This window comes from Rhincodon typus, chromosome 42 (assembly GCF_021869965.1).
Source record: "Rhincodon typus isolate 14 chromosome 42, sRhiTyp1.1, whole genome shotgun sequence".
Classification (NCBI taxonomy): domain Eukaryota; kingdom Metazoa; phylum Chordata; class Chondrichthyes; order Orectolobiformes; family Rhincodontidae; genus Rhincodon; species Rhincodon typus.
Genome location: NC_063373.1, coordinates 6,483,607 through 6,502,381, shown reverse-complemented (window position 1 = coordinate 6,502,381; position 18,775 = coordinate 6,483,607). Strand labels below are relative to the sequence as shown.

The 18,775-nt window shown below is 45.1% G+C and overlaps 1 protein-coding gene across 1 annotated transcript in view; it reads left to right on the top strand.

Annotated features, from left to right (window-relative positions):
- LOC109922248 (zinc finger protein 850-like) overlaps nt 1-18,775 on the top strand; it is a 32,630-nt gene that overhangs the window by 9,709 nt on the left and 4,146 nt on the right. The window contains exons 3-4 of the mRNA XM_048619309.1: nt 5,254-5,265; nt 5,769-6,515. Coding sequence (XP_048475266.1) covers nt 5,254-5,265; nt 5,769-6,515 — 759 coding nt within the window. The remainder of the gene's footprint in view (nt 1-5,253; nt 5,266-5,768; nt 6,516-18,775) is intronic.

The window sequence follows — 18,775 nt, the reverse complement described above, 5'->3', positions numbered from 1 at the left end:
GTAAATACTGATATTTTGAAAACTGTGCAAATTATAGAAGAGGAAGTGTGGAGGTCTTAGAAAACATAAAGGTAGATAAATTTCCAGGACCTGATTGAGTGTATCACATGACATTTTGGCAAGTTTCATTAGATTAGAATTAGAATCCCTACGGTGTGGAAACAGGCCCTTCGGCCCAACAAGTCCACATTGACCCTCAGAGCATCCCACCCAGACCCAGCCCCCTATAACCCACCTAATCAACACATCCCTGAACAATATGGGCAATTTAGCTTGGCCAATCCACCTAGTCTGCACATCTTTGGACTGTGGGAGGAAACCGGAGCACCCAGAGGAAAACCACGCAGACACAGAGAGAACGTGCAAACTCCACACAGTCGCCCGAGGGTGGAATCGAACCCGGGTCCCTGGCCCTGTGAGGCAGCAGTGCTAACCACTGAGCCACCTTGTCGAAATTGTGGAGATGCCTAACTGAAATATTTGTATCATTGTACAAACATGGGTGAAGAACAGGGGGATTTGTGGGTGGCTGATGATGAAAGAAAGGCCTTAAGGAGAAGCCTGGAAACTGTAGACCGGCGAGTCTGACATCGATGGTGGGTAAGTTGTTGGAGGTGATTTACATGCATTTGGAGAGACAAGGTTCGATTAGGGATAGTCAGAATGGTTTTGTGTTAGGGAAATCATGTCTCTCAAACTTGATTTGAATTTTTCTAATGAAGTAACAAAAAAAGATTGAGGACAGAATGGTAGACTTTGTCTACATGGACTTCAGTAAAGCCTTTGACAAGGTTCCAAATGGGAGTCTAATTAGTAAAGTTAGATCATATGGGATTCCAGGTGAACTTGCCAATTGGATACAAAATCGGAGACAGAGGGTAATTGTACAGGGAAAATTTCACACTAGAAGCCTATGACCCAGTGGTAGAGTAGAATAGAATCCCTACAGTGTGGAAACAGGCCCTTCGACCCAACAAGTCCACACTGACCGTCCCACCCAGACCGATCCCCCGATAACCCAAATAACCTACACATCCCTGAACACTATGGGCAGTTAAGTATGGCCAATTCACCTAACCTGCATATCTTTGGACTGTGGGAGGAAACCAGAGCACCCGGAGGACACCCATGCAGACACGGGGAGAATGTGCAAATCCCACTCAGACAGTCGCCCAAGGGTGGAATCGAACCCGGGTCCCTGGTGCTGTGAGGCAGCAATGCTAACCAATGAGCCACCGTGCTGCCCTGGTTCCACAAGGGATCAGTACTGGGTCTGCTTTTGTTTGTCATTTATATAAATGATTAGGATGAGACTATAGCAGGCATGGTTAGTAAGTTTGCAGATGACACCAAAATTGGTGGTGTAGTGGACAGTGAAGAAGGTTATCTGAGATCTTGATCAATTGGGTCAATGGGCTGAAGAGCGGCAGATGGAGTTTAATTTGGATAAATGTGGGGTGTTGAATTTGGTAAAACAAATGGCAGGACCCTGGATAGCGCTGTAGAACAGAGAGACCTAGGGGTTCAGGTACATAATTCTTTGAAATTTGTCAGGTTGGTTCAGAAGGCATTTAGCACGCTTGCCTTCATTGCTTAGACCTTTGAGTTTAGGAGTTGGGATGTTATTTTTGAGGTTGTGTAGAATGTTGGTGAGATCTCTTCTGGAGTACTGCTCCAGGTCTGGTCACCCTGTTGTAAGAAGGATATTATTAAACTAGAAAGGGTTCAGAAAAGACAGGAATTTGTCTGGAATGGAGGGTTTGAGATATAAAAATAGACTGGAAAGGCTGGGACCTTTTTTCACTGGAGTGTAGGAGTTGAGGGGTGACCTTATGGAGGTTTATAAAATCATGAGGGACATTGATAAGGTGAATGACAAGGGTCTTTCCTGAGGGTGGGTGACTTCAAAACTAAGGTGAGAGGAGAGAAATTTAAAAACGACATGAGAGATAATGTTTTTACACAGAGGGTGGTTCACATGTGGAATGAACTTCCAGAGGAAGTGGTAGATGTGGGTACAGTTACGATGTTTAAAAGACATTTGGACAAGTTCACAAATAGGAAAGGTTTGGAGGGATAGGGGCCAGGTGCAGGCAAGTGGGACCAGTTCAGTTTGGGAACATGGTTGGCGTGGACTGGTTGGACTGAAGGGTCTGTTTCCGTGCTGTACAATTCTATAACTACATCCAGTGTTCTGAAGGAGATTGATGAGATCGTAGAGGCATTGGTGATGATATTTCAGGAATCACTGGAGTCAGGATAGTCCCAGAGGACTGAAAAGTGGCTAATGTAACACCTTTTGTTTAAGAATGGAGGGAAGCAGAGGACAGGAAGCTATAGGCTGGTTATCCTCAGTCACTGGTAAGATTTCAGAGTGCATTATTAAGGATGAGATTGCAGAGTACTTGGACGTGCATGGTAAAATAGGGCTGGGTCAGCTTTGTCAAGGGGAGGTTATGCCTGACAAATCTTCTTTGACAAGGTAATGAGCAAGTTAGACAAAGGAGAGCCAGTGGACATGATCTATTTGGACTTCCAGAAAGCCTTTGATAAGGTGCCGCAAAATAGGCTGCTAAATAACATTAGAGCCCACGGTGTTTGGGACAAGGTACTGGCATGGACAGAGGACTGGCTGACTGGTAGGAGGCAGAAAGTAGGGATAAAGGTGTCTTTTTCAGGATGGCAGCCAGTGACTAGTGGAGGTCCGCAGGGGTCAGCGATGGGACCACAACTATTCACGTTATACATTAACAATCTGGACGAAGGAACTGAGAGCATTGTTGCTAAGTTTACAGATGACACACAGATAGCTGGAGGGACAGAGGGTTAAGGAGGTGGGGAGACTGCAGAAGGACTTGGACGGACTGGAAGAGAGAAAAGAAGTGGACAATTGAAGACAATGTACAAAATGTAAGGTTATACGTTTCTGTCGGTGAAAAAGAGGCATAGACTATTTTCTAAATGGGGAAAAGGCTTCAGAAGTCTGAAGCATAAAGGGACTTGGGAATCCCAGTTGCAGGTTCAGTTGGCAATCAGGAAGGCAAATGCCATGTTAGCCTTCATTATAAGAGGGCGAGAATACAAGAGCAGATACAAGAGCTGAGGCTGTATAAGGCTGTGGTCAGACCATATTTAGAATATTGTGAGCAGTTTTGGGCCCTGTATCTAAGGAAGGATGCGCTGGCATTGGAGGGAATCCATAGGTGTTTACAAGAGCGATCCTGGGGATGAAGGGCTTGTCATTTGAGGAGTAGTTGAGGACTCTGGGTCTGTACTCGGTGGAATTTAGAACAATGAGGAGGGGATCTGACTGAAACTTTCAGGATACTGACAGGCCGAGATAGAGCCGTCGAAGGGAAGATGTTTCCACCAGTAGGAGAGACTAGGACCCAGGGGTGAAACCTCAGAGTAAAGGACAACCCTTTAGAACTGAGATGAGGAGGAATTTCTTCAGCCAGAAGGTGGTGAATGTGTAGTCATTGTGTGTATTTAAGAGTGAGATAGATAGGTTCTTGATTGGTAAGGGGATCAAGGGCTATGGGAAGAAGGCAGGAGAATGGAGCTGAAAAACAGATCAGCCATGATCAAATAGTGGAGCAGTCCTGATGGGCTGAATGGCCTAATTCTGCGCCATAATATCTGGCTAATATTTAGCGAGTAAATTACATAAATAAGATTGGATAATATGGACATGCTTAAAAGATAAATAGCCATGATATTTCACCTTTCAGAAAACTATCAGAGTGACTTACAAGGCTGTTACGTGCCACAAAACAATTTGTGTGAACAGGCCAGGATAAAATAAAACGTCTTTGGCTGTTCATGATAATACAAAGGATGAGTAACCTTGCAGACTCGATCCAAAATATTAGCTCCAACGTGGGAAGAGAAGAATTTTATCACGGGTAATGACATTACCATTAACATCTCGTGCTTCAAGTAATTCCAGGGTAAGGTGGAGTATGTGACCTTTACACTGTATCCTCAGGTCACAAACTGTGATGCAATGATGGTGCACTGACATTCTGACTCTGAGAGACAACATTCAATGGGACAGAATGTTAATATCTTATCACTTAGCCTGCTTTAAGTTGTAGGTCATGGACTGTAACAGTTCAAGAAGGCAGCTCATCACCACCTTCTCAAGGGCAACTAGGGACAGGCAATAAATGTTGGACTCAGCCATGGTTTCTCACATCCCATAAGGGAATAAAGCAACAAATTCTTATTGCTCCAAAAACAATATGGTCTTAAACAGCTTTAAAAAAAATGCAGCTTTTTTTCTCCCAGTTTGCAGAACTGCTCTGGTATATCAGCTCTGTACCAGCATCCAACTTCCATTCCCAGTTACAGTACAAAAAGGAAAACCATGTGATCCTTTTACGCTTATCAAATCAAAACGAAAATCTAGATCGAACCTGGAGAAATTACCCCTCCATGTCAAAGTTTTAATTTCAACTTGACTGATTCTCCCCAGGTCTTTGCTGTGAACTTTGAAGTCTGTTCACACGAATACTCCGAAAACTGAGAGCTTAAACATTCTTGGCTTTTAATAATCTACAGACATCAAAGCAAGTGGTCCCGAGTCGGAAATTTCACAGGCTAAAATTTTCTATTGAGGTAATTGTGCAGAGTAAAAATGAAGGGAGGGTGTAGGGGATGGAGATTTACAGCCTTTGGGGACAAAAAACAAAAAGAATATTCCACAAAGACTATAAGACATACGAGTAGAAGTAGGTCATTCAGCCCAAAGAGTCTGCTCCACTATTCAATGAGATCATGGATATCTGATCATTCTCAACTCCCACTTTCCTGCCTTTTCCCCATAAAGCTTGATCCCCTTCCTGATTTACAATCTCTCCCTACCTCAGTCTTGAATATCCTCAATGACCCAGCCTCAACAGCCCCCTCTGCAGTAAAGAATTCCACAGATTCACTCCCCCCTCGGAGAGAGAAGAAATTCCTCCCCATCTCCGTCTTCAATGAGCGACCCCCTCGCTCTGAGATTATGTCCCTCTGGGTCCTAGACTCTCCCACACATAGGGTAATAACCCCTCCACACCTCCCCTGTCAGGTCCCCCCTAAGAATCTTGTATATTTCAATAAGGTCGCCTCTCGTTCTTCTAAATCCCAATGAGTACAGGCCCGACCGACTCACCCTCTCCTGATCAGACAGTTCCTCTGTACCCAGGATCAGCCGAGTGAACCTTCTCTGGACTGCCTGCAATGTCTTTATATCTTTACTTAAATAAGGGGCCCAAAACCGTTTACAGTCTTCCAGCTGTAGTCTGAATAGCATTGTGCTTGGATAAAAACTCTACTTTTACACTAGAATTGTATTTTCTGAATGACTATCATGTGCCAATATTGATGATACTTGTAATCTCCTTTTACAGTATATTCGATGGGGAGGATTCGAAGACAGAAATTTCAAACTAAACGCCATTTCGAGGCCCGACCGCTTCACTGGGACCTGAATATCATCAACATCTGAATCGAGAAGAAGTGCTTGACCGTTCTGTCTGCTTCAGAAGATTTTAAACGTCGGTGAAACTGGGAAAGCGTCAAGCCCCACACACACACACCCCGAGTAAGAGTGTGTTCCGGTGAACTGACTGTGGAGACAGCTTTAACCAGTTGCACAGACTGGAGACGTCTCGCAACATTCCCAATCTGGAGAGATTGTACAGGTGTCCTATCTGTGAACTAGCCTTCATCTGATTGTCAAGCCCAGGGAGAGACGAGGATATCAACACGATGGAGAAAAGGTGGAAATGCGGGGACTGTGGGAAAGGATTTTGTTCCCCGTCTGCCCTCGAGACCCATCGGCGCATTCATACAGGGGAGAGGCCATTCACATGCTCTGTCTGCGGGAAGGGGTTTGCTCACTCATCTGCCCTGCTGACCCATCAGCGGGTTCACACTCGGGAGAAACCCTACACGTGCCGGGATTGTGGGAAGGGATTTACTGATTCGTCTGCCCTGCTGACGCACCAGCGCATTCACACCGGGGAGAAGCCATTCACCTGCTCCGTGTGCGGGAAGGACTTCAGCCAGTCGTCCAACCTGCAGATGCACCAGAGAGTTCACACCAGGGAGAGGCCCTTCATCTGCTCTGTGTGCGGGAAGGGCTTCACTCATTCGTCCGCCCTGCTGACCCACCAGCGGGTTCACACGGGCGAGAGGCCGTTCACCTGCTCAGTGTGCGGGAAGGGATTCAGTGACTCGTCTGCCCTGCTGACCCACAAGCGGGTCCACACGGGGGAGAGGCCGTTCACCTGCTCGGTGTGTGGGAAGGGGTTCACCCAGTCGTCCAACCTGCTGACCCACCAGCGGGTCCACACTGGGGAGAGACAGTTCACCTGCTCGGTGTGCGGCAAGGGGTTCGGTGACTCGTCCAACCTGCTGAGGCACCAGCGGGTCCACACCGGGGAGAGGCCGTTCACCTGCTCCGAGTGCGGGAAGAGCTTCACTCACTCGTCCAGCCTGCGCACACACCAGCGAGTACACACCGGGGAGAGGCCGTTCAATTGCCTTGAGTGCGGGAAGGGCTTCACTCAGATATCCAACCTGCTGAGACACCAGCAACTTCACAAGTGAACCTGGTTCAGCCAGGAACGAACCATGTCTGTTCTGACAGTGGGTGCAGCAGGAAGGGACGGAGGGTCCCCCTTTTCTACTGGATGGGCCTCTCTCACCCACTTCGCTTCCAGTGGGGCTGATGCTCTTTCAGTCTGCAACGTTTCCACCGAAATGACCGACAAAAATTGATGAAAGATGTTTATTCTGTCCTGGATGGTAAATAGTGTTTGACTCACCACTACAGGTTGCTCTAAAATAAATGCATTAGGCACTGTCCCATTGAGTCTCCAGCACAGGGCCGGGCTGCATATGCCCCACTCAGCGTATTCCTTCTCCCTCATGTCTGTATCCAGCTTCCCCTCAACCACTCGCTGTGAAGCGAGTCCCACTTTATCACCACTGCCTGGGTAAAGACGGTTCTCGTGAAGTCCCTGTTACAAATTGGGGGATAAAAATATACTAGCAGCAAGAGGGTGCCATGTGGCCCCTCGAGCCTGTTCCGCTGTTCAATGAGAGCGTGTCTGCTCTAATTGTCACCACCTCCACATTTTCCTCAACTGCTGCTAATGTTTGACGTTTGTGTTAGTTGAGACTCTGCCTACCTCAGCCTTTAGAATACCCAATGTCTGCGCTTCTCAGGTTGTACGACCCTCTGAGGGACAAGAAGTTGTCTCATCTTTGTAATAAATATGGTTAACCCGTGTCTCCTTGTTCTCACCTGTCTCAGAAAGGGAAACGTTCTTTCACCCCGTTGAGTTCCACCTAATATTTGTGTGTCTCAATAACATCATGTCTTAATCTGCTAATCTCCAGTGGATACAGGCCCAGCCTTACCAACCTTTCCTCGTAAGATCCCACAAGCCAATAAAAAGAAAAACCTCCCTTAATCCCAGGTATCAGTTGAGTGGCCCTTCTCTAAACTCTTTCTAACGCCCTGATGTGGAGGTGCTGGTGTTGGATTAGGGTGGACAAAGTCATAAGTCACATGACAGCAGGTTATAGTCCAGCAAGTTTATTTGAAATTCCAAGATTTTGGAGCGCAGCCCCTTCGTCAGGTGAAGTAGCAGCGTTCCGAAAGCTTGTGATTTCAGATAAACCTGTTGGACTATAACCTGGTGTTATGTGACTTCTGACTCTTTTCTAATGCAGTTATATCCCTTCCTAAATAAGGAACAAAAGTGTACACCATGCTTCAGATGTGGCACTGTCAACACCCCTATACAGCTGTAGTGACACACTTAAGGTGAAAGGCCGGAGGTTTAGAGGAGATTGGAGGATGTTCTCACCCAGAGGGTGGTGGGGGTCTGGAATGCACTGCCTGGGCGGGTAATTGAGGTGGGAAACCTCGCAACTTTCAAAAAGTACTTTGGATGAGCACTTGAAGTGTCATAACATTCAAAGGCTAGCGTGAGAGGGTGGGTGGGACTAGTGTAGGTTTAGTGCAGTTTTGCCAGTAAAAACTCAATGGGCCGAAGGGCCTCTCCTGTAGTGTATGATTCTACGATCCCTACTTTTCTATTCCAATCCCATTTGCTGCCTTAATTACTTGCTGCAATTATGTACCTACTTAGTGATTTACGTACCAGGTCACCCTCCAGATTCTGCAGTCTGTCTGTTTAAATAACATGCATTCTTCCTGCTGAGGTGAGCAGGTACACACTTTCCCAAGTTTACAAGCTGCCTCAATTTTGCCCGTTTAACCTATCTGTAACACTTTATACACCTTATACATATCTTATGTTCTCTTCACAACTTACTCTCCACTCTGTATTTTTTGTCATCAGCAAATTTGGCAACCATACCTTCAGATTTTTCATCCAGGTCGCTGATATAAATAATAAATAGCTGAAGCCCCTGTGCTGATCCCTGAGGCATTTCTCTCATCACATCTTGCCGACTCTCAAATGATCCATTTATGCCAGCTCTGTTTCCTGTTAGCTTAACAACCCTGTATTGACACTATTATGTCACTTGTATATGATGAGCTTGACATTGTACAGGACGTTGGTGAGGCCTGTTCTGGAGCACTGTGTCCAGTTCTGGTCTCCCTGCCATAGGAAGGATGTTATTAAACTGGAGAAGGGAGAGCTTGCATTCTCAGGAGAGGCTGGAAAGGCTGGGACTATTTTCACTGGAGCGTAGGAGGTGACCTTAGAGGTTTATAAAATAATGAGAATAGATAAGGTGAATGGCAGGTGTCTCTACCCTAGGGTGGGGGATTTCAAGACTCGCGGACGTGCTTTTATGGTGAGAGGAGAGAGATTTTAAAAAAAGATACGAGGGGCATTTTTTTTTAGCACAGTGGTTGGGGTGTGGAATGAACTTCTAGAGGAAGTGGTGGATGTGGGTACAATTGCAATGTTGAAAAGACATTTGGATACATCCATAAATGGGAAAAGTTTGGAGGGATATGGGCCAGGAGCAGGCAGGTGGGACTACTTTAGTTTGGATTTTAGTTGGCATGGACTGGTTGCACCGAAGGTTCAGTTTTCATGCTGTACGTCTCTGAGCTCTGTTGGATAGTGATCTTGGATGTGCACTATGTCATACAGCTTCTGGATTTTCAGTACAGTACATCTATGAATTCCCCTCTAACCTCGTTGCTTACTTTTTTAAAAAACAACTCCACTAAGTCAAATATGATTTCCCTTTCTCAAAACCGTCTGACTCTGCCTGTTTGCATTAAATTCTTCTAAATATCCCGCTATACCTTACGGAGTGAACACAGCATTTTTGCTGTCATAGATGGCCAGCCTACAGATTGCTACTTTCCTGTTTCTGCACTTGCTTGAATAGAGGAGTCACATTAACTGCTTTACAATCTGATGGGTCCGTTGCCAAGCCCAGAAAGTTTTAGAAAGTTAAAACTAATGCGGCTACTGTTTTAGCAGATACTCTTCGAAGACACTGGGATGAATTTGTTGGGTGATTGCATAAATCCTAGAAAGATCTCATCACGTTCTAGTATAAAGGTCTTTGCTTCACGTCCAGTACTTTCAGTGCAATGGACTCAGCGCAGCCGTTTGTAGTGGTGCAGACATGTATTTTCGCCATACCATCAGTAAGTGTAGAACCCAGACTATGTGCAAGCCTGAGGTGTTATAAACTGTATAAATAGCTAGTGTGACTAAACCTCAATACATCTATTCTCGCCAAGAGCTCAGCTTACACATATATATGTGAGAAGAGCTAATATGTGGGGACTGCCATACAGGCTGCCAAGTTTGACCAAAGAAACCACATTGTGGTGGCTTGCAAGCATGTCAAAGAAATCAGACCTATCCTCAACTGCACAACTTTACAGACCCAGGCAGCTCACCGCCACCTTCACAAGGGCAACTCGGGATGGGCAATGGGAACAGGAGTAGGCCATTCAGCCCCTCGAGCCTGTTCCGCCACTCAATGAGATCATGGCTGATCTGTGGCCTAACTCCATATACCTGCCTTTGGCCCGTATCCCTCAATACTTTTGCTTAGCAAAAAATGATCTCTCTCAGATTTAAAACCAACAACTGATCCAGCGTCCACTGCCATTTGTGGAAGAGAGTTCTACACCTCCACCACCCTTTGTGTGTAGATGCGCTTCCTAACGTCACTCCTGAACAGTCTGGCCCCAACTCTCAAATAATGCCCCTAGTTCTAGAATCCCCAACTGTATAAATAGTTGATCTTTATCCAGCCTGTCTTTTCCTGTTGATACCTTGAAGACTCCAATCAGATCACCCCTTAGCCTTCTAAATTCCACGAGAAAACAGGCCTAACTTGTGTAATCTCTCTTCATAGCTTGACCCCTGCCATTCAATAAATGCTGAGCCCAGCCAGTGATGCCCATGTCCCACGAGTGAATAAATAAAAGTCCTGACAGAGACTAGGCCTCGAGAAGTAATTTACTGGCTGAAAAGCACTTTGGGTGACCTGAGGTTGTGAAAGGTGCTACGTAAATGCAGATCTTTCTTTATATACGGAGACATTTTGAAAGCAAAATTGATGGCGGTCATTCTGAAAACCACATGGGTGCTGTCAGAAAAGCTGAATCCTTTCCCTCCATCCATGTAATGTACCCAAAAGGAATGGCCAACATGCATTATATTCCAGAATTGACACATCATGTTTGTGAAATAGTCAGGAAGCTGGCACATTGTGGTGCAACCCCCATACAATAGGTAACTGGGCTGCTTAAAACAGGTCTTGTGCATTGATACTATCCATAGAATCCCTACAGTGTGGAAAGAGACCATTTGGCCCATCAAGTCCACACTGACCCTCCAAAGAGCATCCCACCCAGAACCCCCTAAGCTATCCCTGTAACCTTGTGTTTCCTATGGCTGACCCACCTAACCTGCACGTCCCTGGACACTGTGGGCAATTTAGCACGGCCCATCCACCTAACCTGCACATCTCTGAACTGTGGGACGAAACCCACGCAGACTCGGGGAGAACATGCAAACTCTACACAGACAGTAGCCCAAGTGGGATCAAACCCAGGCCCCTGGCACCGTGAAGCAGCAGTGCTAACCCCTGAGCCACCGTCTCCAATCTCAGGGCAGATTCTTGGTCTGAAACCTTCGACCTTGTTGAAACGGCTAGACTAAGTATTACTGGGTTACCAGTTTGTAGATTTTTTTTCCCCCTGTATCATGTATCAATCCTTTCAGAGATGGAGTGGACTTGAACCTGGGCCTGCTGGCCCAGAGGAGGGAACAATACCAATAAACCACAACAGCACCCCAACCCTGACTTCACCCTCCATATACCAGAGATCTACATATTATTATGATCCATGAGGTGGCAAACCCAAAATATCAAAATCCCAAAGTATAGCAGCAAGTCTACTCATGAGCTGACTAACCTTGACCCAGACAGGTTTGATAGCAGCCTCAAAGACTGAAGGATGATGCCCTTCCTGGTGTTGACACTCCTCGTAAATGTGGCCCTCATGCTCAGGATAGGCTCCCACTGGAACTGGATTCCACAGTACACGGCAACATCGTCCGCAAACTCAAATGTCTCGCTGATTGGTGCAGCCCGGTCACTCGTGCTTTGAAGAAAGACGGCACTGTGTGAGCATGTTAGGACTGAGGCGACTGAATACGGTACACGAGAGGTGCCCACACAAAATCCCTTCACCGGAATGACTTGATCCTAAGTTCACAGACACCGAGCGTTTTGTTGCCAAGATTGGTCTTTTCCCAGAACTGAAGGAACTGACAAGTTTCTGATCGCCTTCCCATTGGCATTGTCTCCAAAAGATACCATTTGCATCAACCGTCAGCCAGGACGAAATCCAACAACATGTGGATTGTGTCTTCGAGAGTCTACCAGGTTGTCTCAGTATCGTGGATGATCCTTGGAAGAGCCAAACACGAGAATGATATGAACCTCCTCCAGCTCACGGCAGCAGCAAGGGAACACAGTCTTGTGCTCAACTGTAAAAAGAGCCAGATCTGTTTCTGCAATTAATCTACTTGGTTTTAGATCTGATCTGACTCAAAAAAAATGTACCGAAGATGCCTACTCCACAAGACAAAGATGAATTACAAAGGTGTCTGAGTTTCTTTCCTCCTCAAGAGCATCTCTGCAAAGACCCACTACGTGTAGCAGGAAGATCACCAGCGTATGTTTCAATCTCTCAAATAGTTTGTCGCCCGGCAAATACATCAATGTACTTCAATATTTTGAAGACTCCAAATCTTGTCACAATGGGAGCGGTGTGAGTCTATATTTACAGGATGCCAAGTCTATTCCATTTAGATTGACATTTCGTATGACAGCTCGGGCAAGACAATGTGGCTTTGCAGTGATTCTGTGGTCTTTGTGGTGGGAAAGAAGGAACAACACCATTATATTTCAAGGGTACAAATTCAGAAGATAGAATCTGTTGACTTCTCACAGTTCCTTCGATTTCCTGTCAACGTGATCTTATTGCTGACAGTCATAAAATGATGGAAAATCTTTTAGACCATATTTCAGATTCAGTCAGTCACCCATGTCTTCTGTTACAGTCATGTAATGTAGCTGTAAAATCCATAAATATAAAACTCAGACTTTGTAAAACATAGTAGGTCTTATAACATTATCAATAGTTAATAAACTTCAAGACATCAGCCTAGTCTTTGTGGCATATCTTCTATCATCTAACATGCAGGGAATCACTCAGACCATAGAATGCTGACATTAAAACATTAAAAACACATTAAAATCCATTAAGGCTTGACAATTTACCAGTATTTTTTAAGTAAAAGTTGTTTGCTTACTCTTTCCTGAGTGAATGTAATTATTTTATGTTCCTTGCTCCGTTTCACCTCCTGATTCTCAGTTCATTCTGGGGTGATATAGATATCCCAAATACTGAAGACACATGCAAAATATCTGTTTAGTTCATCTGCCATTTCTTTCATTTTCCATAATTAATTGCCCAGACTCCCTCTTTGGAGGAACAGTGTTAACTTTACCTATTCATTTCCTTTTTAAATGCCTGCAGGAACTCTTTGCATAGATTCACAGAGTCATATAGCACAGCAGCAGACCTTTCAGTTCAACCAGTCCACACCAACCATGGTCCCAAAATAAACTTATCCCAACTGCCTGGTCCTGGCCCACATCCCTCCAAACCTTTCCTACTCATGTACTTACCCAAATGTCTTTTAAACATTGTAACTGTCCCGACATCCACCACTGCCTCTGGCAGTTGAATCCACACACGAACGACTCTGTGTAAATCTTTCTCCTATCAGTTTTGAACTCCCTCACCTTCGCTATTCACCTTATCTATGCCCTCACAATTTTATAAACCTCTATAAGGTCATCCCTGAACCTCCTATGATCCAGTGAAAAATGTCCCAGCCTATTTTTATAACTCAAAACCTCCCCATACTGGACAATATCCTGGTAGATCATTTCTGAACCCTCTCCAGTTTAATAATATCCTTCCTATAACAGGATGACCAGAACTGCACACAGTACTCCAGAAGAAGCCTCAACAAAGTCCTGTACAACCTCAACATGACGTCCCAACTCCTATCCTCAAAGGTCTGAGCAACGACGACAAGCATGCTAAACAACAATACCTCTGGAGCAGGTGAGACTTGAACCATGATGAGGACATGACTGAGTTTTAAAGCACCACCAGTTTTAAGTTTAAAGTTGAAGTTGTAGAGATATTTTTGTAATCAGCCTGTTCAGAGATATTATCACACATCTGCAGCAAAAGGGACTTGACCCTGAGCCTCCTGGGTCAAAAGGTAGGGCATTATCATTAAGCCACTAGAGACCCCTCCAGGACAATAATGATTCCGGACCAGTAAACAGTTCTCACCTATTGTGGATCACGTGACGTCTCTGCCTTTTTAACTCATAAACTGTAGCTTCTTAATAAACTTAATACAGATGTTAAAATTACTGACAAATTCTCAACTCCCTATTTTGGATAATTGATTATCTTGAGTCCCTCCCATCTTACACTCTCTCAGATGTTCTTACAATGTTTAACTTGTGTTTCCTGTCTGTAAACCCTTCCCCTTCTATTCCCTAAAAGTAAAGGACAGAAGTCCAGATTTCTAGCTGTCCTCCTCCTTCTCAAACTATAAATCCCGTCTCCTACGTTCTCCCTATTGATTGTAACCCTAATTTACTCACTGTTTGCTTTTCCCTTAATTCTGTGCCCTGAAGATGTTGGCTGATGGGTTCACAGCAATCCTTCCCAAATGAGTGACCTGAGCGTCCAAATCCTTTACTCAAGGAGGTTCACGTTGGACGCGAAATGTTAATTCTATTTCTTTGTCCACAAACAATGCCAGAACTCCTGAGAATCTCTAACATCCCTGCTTTCATTTCACGCTGATTCTAAGGCCTGAAGACAATGTACAGCTTGATAAAGGGGAGGTCTGAAGTTTGACTTCACCTGACCAAGGGGCTACACTCCAAAAGCTTTTGAATTCAAATACACCTGTTGGACTATAATCTGATGTCGTGTGACTTCTAACACGTACTGTTGTTCAGGTTTAGGTCACTCCGCCCGTTCCGCGTACTACAAACACTTTTCATGGCAGCCGTGCATCCCACAAGACCCCGCGCTGGGTACACCGCTCTATTGACCACTCAGGTGACCGGCCTACGCATGTGCAAGGACTAAGTATTATTTCCATTGGTCAAAGTATCCCCACATTGTTCTCCCCACTGGGGATTGACCAATGATAGGCACTGGAGGACCGGAAGGCGTCTGGTCCTCCAACCAATCAGAGCTCCCTCATTGTCTGAATGCAGACGTTGGACAATGAGCTCCTGAAGCTGCCCCATTGCTGCTCAGCAAAGCTGCTGCTGCTGCTCCTCTCTCTCTGAATGAAGATTGAGCTTCACCCCCAGACTGCAACTTCCTCCTCTGTCCAACATCTGTGAGCATAACACTCTATTCTCATTCTGGGGTTAAACTGTGGACTTGCAGGAACAGAAGGGAGAGGAAGTGAATGTCCACGAAGGGGCAGACTCTGGAAAGGTTGATCCAGGTCTCTCTCTCTTTCAAGTTTGACAAATTTATTTATCTGGCTCAAAGGGTGGCCTCCCTCCAAAGGTTCTCAGTTAAAGGGTTGACCTTTCCAGGATATGGCCGATATTTAGGGAGACAGTAACTGGACATATGACAGAAATATGTCTTGTGTTGCTCTATGGTGCATGTTAAATGTATTATTTATATTTCCCTGAGAAGGTACAATGTTATTACCGCTAGCCATGTACTATTGTATGATAACTAGCTTATGTATTTCCAAAAATATAGTCATTACAGGACAGAAGGAGTCCATTTGGTAACTGAATTTCATGCTGACTCACTGTGGAGTAAACTGTTAAGTCCCAAATTCCTCTGTATGCCTCACTCCTTGCAAATCTCTTTTCTTCAAGTGCCCATCCATTTTCATTCTTAATGTTTATGATGAAAGGAGTGAGTTCTCCAGGAAACAGCCTGCATTTGAGGAACTGTAAATTTAACACAGGGCAGAGGAACTGGTGGATGCGGGCACAGTTCCATCGTTTAAAAGACATTTGGATAAATACACAAATAGGGAAGGTTTGGAAGGATATGGACGAGGAGCAGGCAGGTGGGACTAGTCTGGTTTGGGATTATGTTCACCTTGGACTAGTTGGACCAAGGGTCTGTTCCCGTGCTGTATGATTCTGACTCTAGATGTCAAGTTTTGTCATTATGGTACATAATTGATTTATTACTTATGATTCTCTGCTGAAGTACATTTTATTATTTCCAGTCTTGTATTGTAGTACTGTAGCTATGTTATATATTTTCTGTCTTTACTACCCAGGAAGAATCCTTTTAGCAAATCATGTCTGGGTGAGGTGCGGAAGACTGGAGGGTGGCTGATGGTGTGCCATTATTTATTAAAGGCTGCAAGGAAAAGCCGGTGATCTACAGACTGATGACCCTAATGTCAGTGGTGGGTAAGTTGTTGGAAAGGATTCTGAGAGGATCTATTTGCATTTGGAAAGGCAAGGGCTGATTGGAGGCAGTCAGCATGGCTGTTTGCATGGGAAAGCGTGTCTCACAAATTTGATTGAGTTTTTTGAAGAGGTGCTCAAGAAGATAAATGAAGGCAGAGTGGTAGACATTGTTTACATGAACTTTAGCAAGACTTCGACAAGGTTCCACATGGTAGACTGGTTAGTAAGGTGCGATCACAAGGGTTCAAGGGAGGGCTAGCTAATTGGATACAAAATTGTCTTGACGGTAAGAGACAGATGGTGGTGGTAGAGAGTTGAATCTTGGACAGGAGGCCTATGACCAGTGGTGGACTGCAAGGATGGGTGCTGGGTCCAATGTTGTTTGTTATTTATATAAACAATTTGGATAGAATATAGGAGGTATAGTTAGTAAGTTTGTGGATGACGCCAAAATTGGTGGTATAGTGGACAGTGAAGAACGTTATCTAAGATTAAGGGATCTTGATCAACTGGGCCCATGGGGAGGAATAGCAGATGGAGTTTAATTTAGATAAATGTGAGGTGTTGCATTTTGGAGGACAAACCAGGTTAGGACTTTCACAGTTAATGGTAGGGCTCTGGGGTGCAGGTACATACTTCCTTGAAAGTGGTGTCACAGGTAGACAGGGTGGTGAAGAAGGCATTTAGCACGCTTCCTTCGTCGGTCAGAGCACTGAGTACAGGAGTTGGGATGTCATGTTACAGCAAGACATTGGTCAGGCCACATTTGGACTACTGCGTACAATTCAGATCTCCCTGCTATAGGAAGGATGTTATTAAACTGGAAAGGGTGCAAAAAAGATTTACAAGGATGTTACCAAGACTGGAAGGTTTGAGTTATAAGGAGAGGCTGGAGAGACTGGGACTTTTTTCCGTGGAGTGTAAGAAGCTGAGAGGATAGATGTTTATAAATCAAGAGGGGCATGGATAGGGTGAATAGCCAGGATCTTTTCCCCAGGGTAGGGGAGTCCAAAACTTAAGGTGAGAGGGGAAAGATTTACAAGGGACCTGAGGGGCAACTTTTTTTTTACACCGGGTGGTGTGTGTACGGAATAAGATGGCAGAGGTGGGTACGATTACAATATTTAAAAGACATTTGGACAAGTATATAGATAGGAAAGGTTTAACGGGATATGGGCCAAACACAGGCAGATGGACTGGTTCAGTTAGGAAACCTGATCAGCATGGACGAGTTGGGCCAAAGGGTCTGTTTCTGTATTGTGTACCTCTAGGACAAAGAACAATACAGCACAGGAATAAGCCCTTCGGCCCTCCATGCCTGGGCTGGCACATTTTGCCCTTCCATCCTAAAACTGTCTTCATTTACAGGATCTGTATTCCACTGTTCCCTTCCTCTTCATGTGTTTGTTCAGGTCTGTGACTCTACGTCAGTGCTCACTCTATGTAAGCAATACAGTCAGTTCCATTCCCTCTCTAAATCCCAGTATTTCTTTCAAGTACCCATCCAGTGTCATTTTGAAATTTCCACTTCCTTCAGCAGTTTCAAGGCTATGACCACTTGCTTCCCCAAATGAAGTTATTCCTCAGAGTGGAGCTGAGGGTTATCAGATCAGTCCTGATCTCTGAATGGTGGAGCAGACTCGATGAGCTGAACAGCCTAACTCTGCTCCTATGTCTTACGGCCTTCCATCCCCTTGCTTGTGAGTATACTGGCAGCCTGCATGAAAATGTTCAGGTCTGTGCCCTGAAACTGGGAGATGTGAGCGTGGATCTGTTTATGCACATGCACTGGTCACTTCTGGAGAATCAGGAGGATGTTTATATGTATAATTTAAATAATCAACTCTTTACATTTTGTACAAGTGACTTGGATGACTGGACCAAAGGTACGGTCACCAAATTTGCTCATGACACGAAGACCGGTCAGAAAGTAAGTTTGACGGAGAGATAAGGACACTACAAAATGGATCGGTTAGATGAGTGGGCGAAGATTTGGTATATTGAGGATGATGTGGGGAGATGTGAAATTGTCAGTTTTCATGAGAAATTTAAAAAAATAAAGCAACTTGATGGATTGCAGAGCTATGGGACGTAGAGAGATCAAGGCGTCCTCGTGTATGAATTGCAAGAAGTTGGTACAGAGGCATAGCAAGCAATCCAGAAAGTTAACAGACCCTTATATCATTTATCGCAAGGGGGTTGAATGGAAAAGTAGAGAGATAATGTTGAGCACTATTGAGACCACATTTGGAGTACCATGTACAATATTCATAGGATCCCTACATTGTGGGTACAGGCCATTCAGCCGATAGGGTCTGCACCGACCCTCTGAAGAGCATCTCACCCAGACCCACCCCCTACCGTATCCCTGTAACCCTGCATTTCCCATAGCTAACCCACCTAGCCTGCACATTCCTGGGCACTATGGGGAAATTTAGCATGGCCAATCCACCTTACCTGCACATCTTTAGACTGTGGGAGGAAAACAGAGCACTCGGAGGAAACCCACACAGGTACAGGGGGAAGAATGTGCAAACTCCACGCAGACAGTCGCCCAAGGATGGAACTGAACTCGGGTCCCTGGTGCCGTGAGACAGCAGTGCTAACCCCTGAGCCACCATGCCGCCCCGATATTGGTCTGATTATTTAAAGAAGGATGTAAGTGCATTGGGAAAAGTTCAGAGAGTTTCAGATAATGTCTGGAAAGGGTGTGTTGTATTTTGAGGGAAGGTTAGATAGCCTCAGCTTG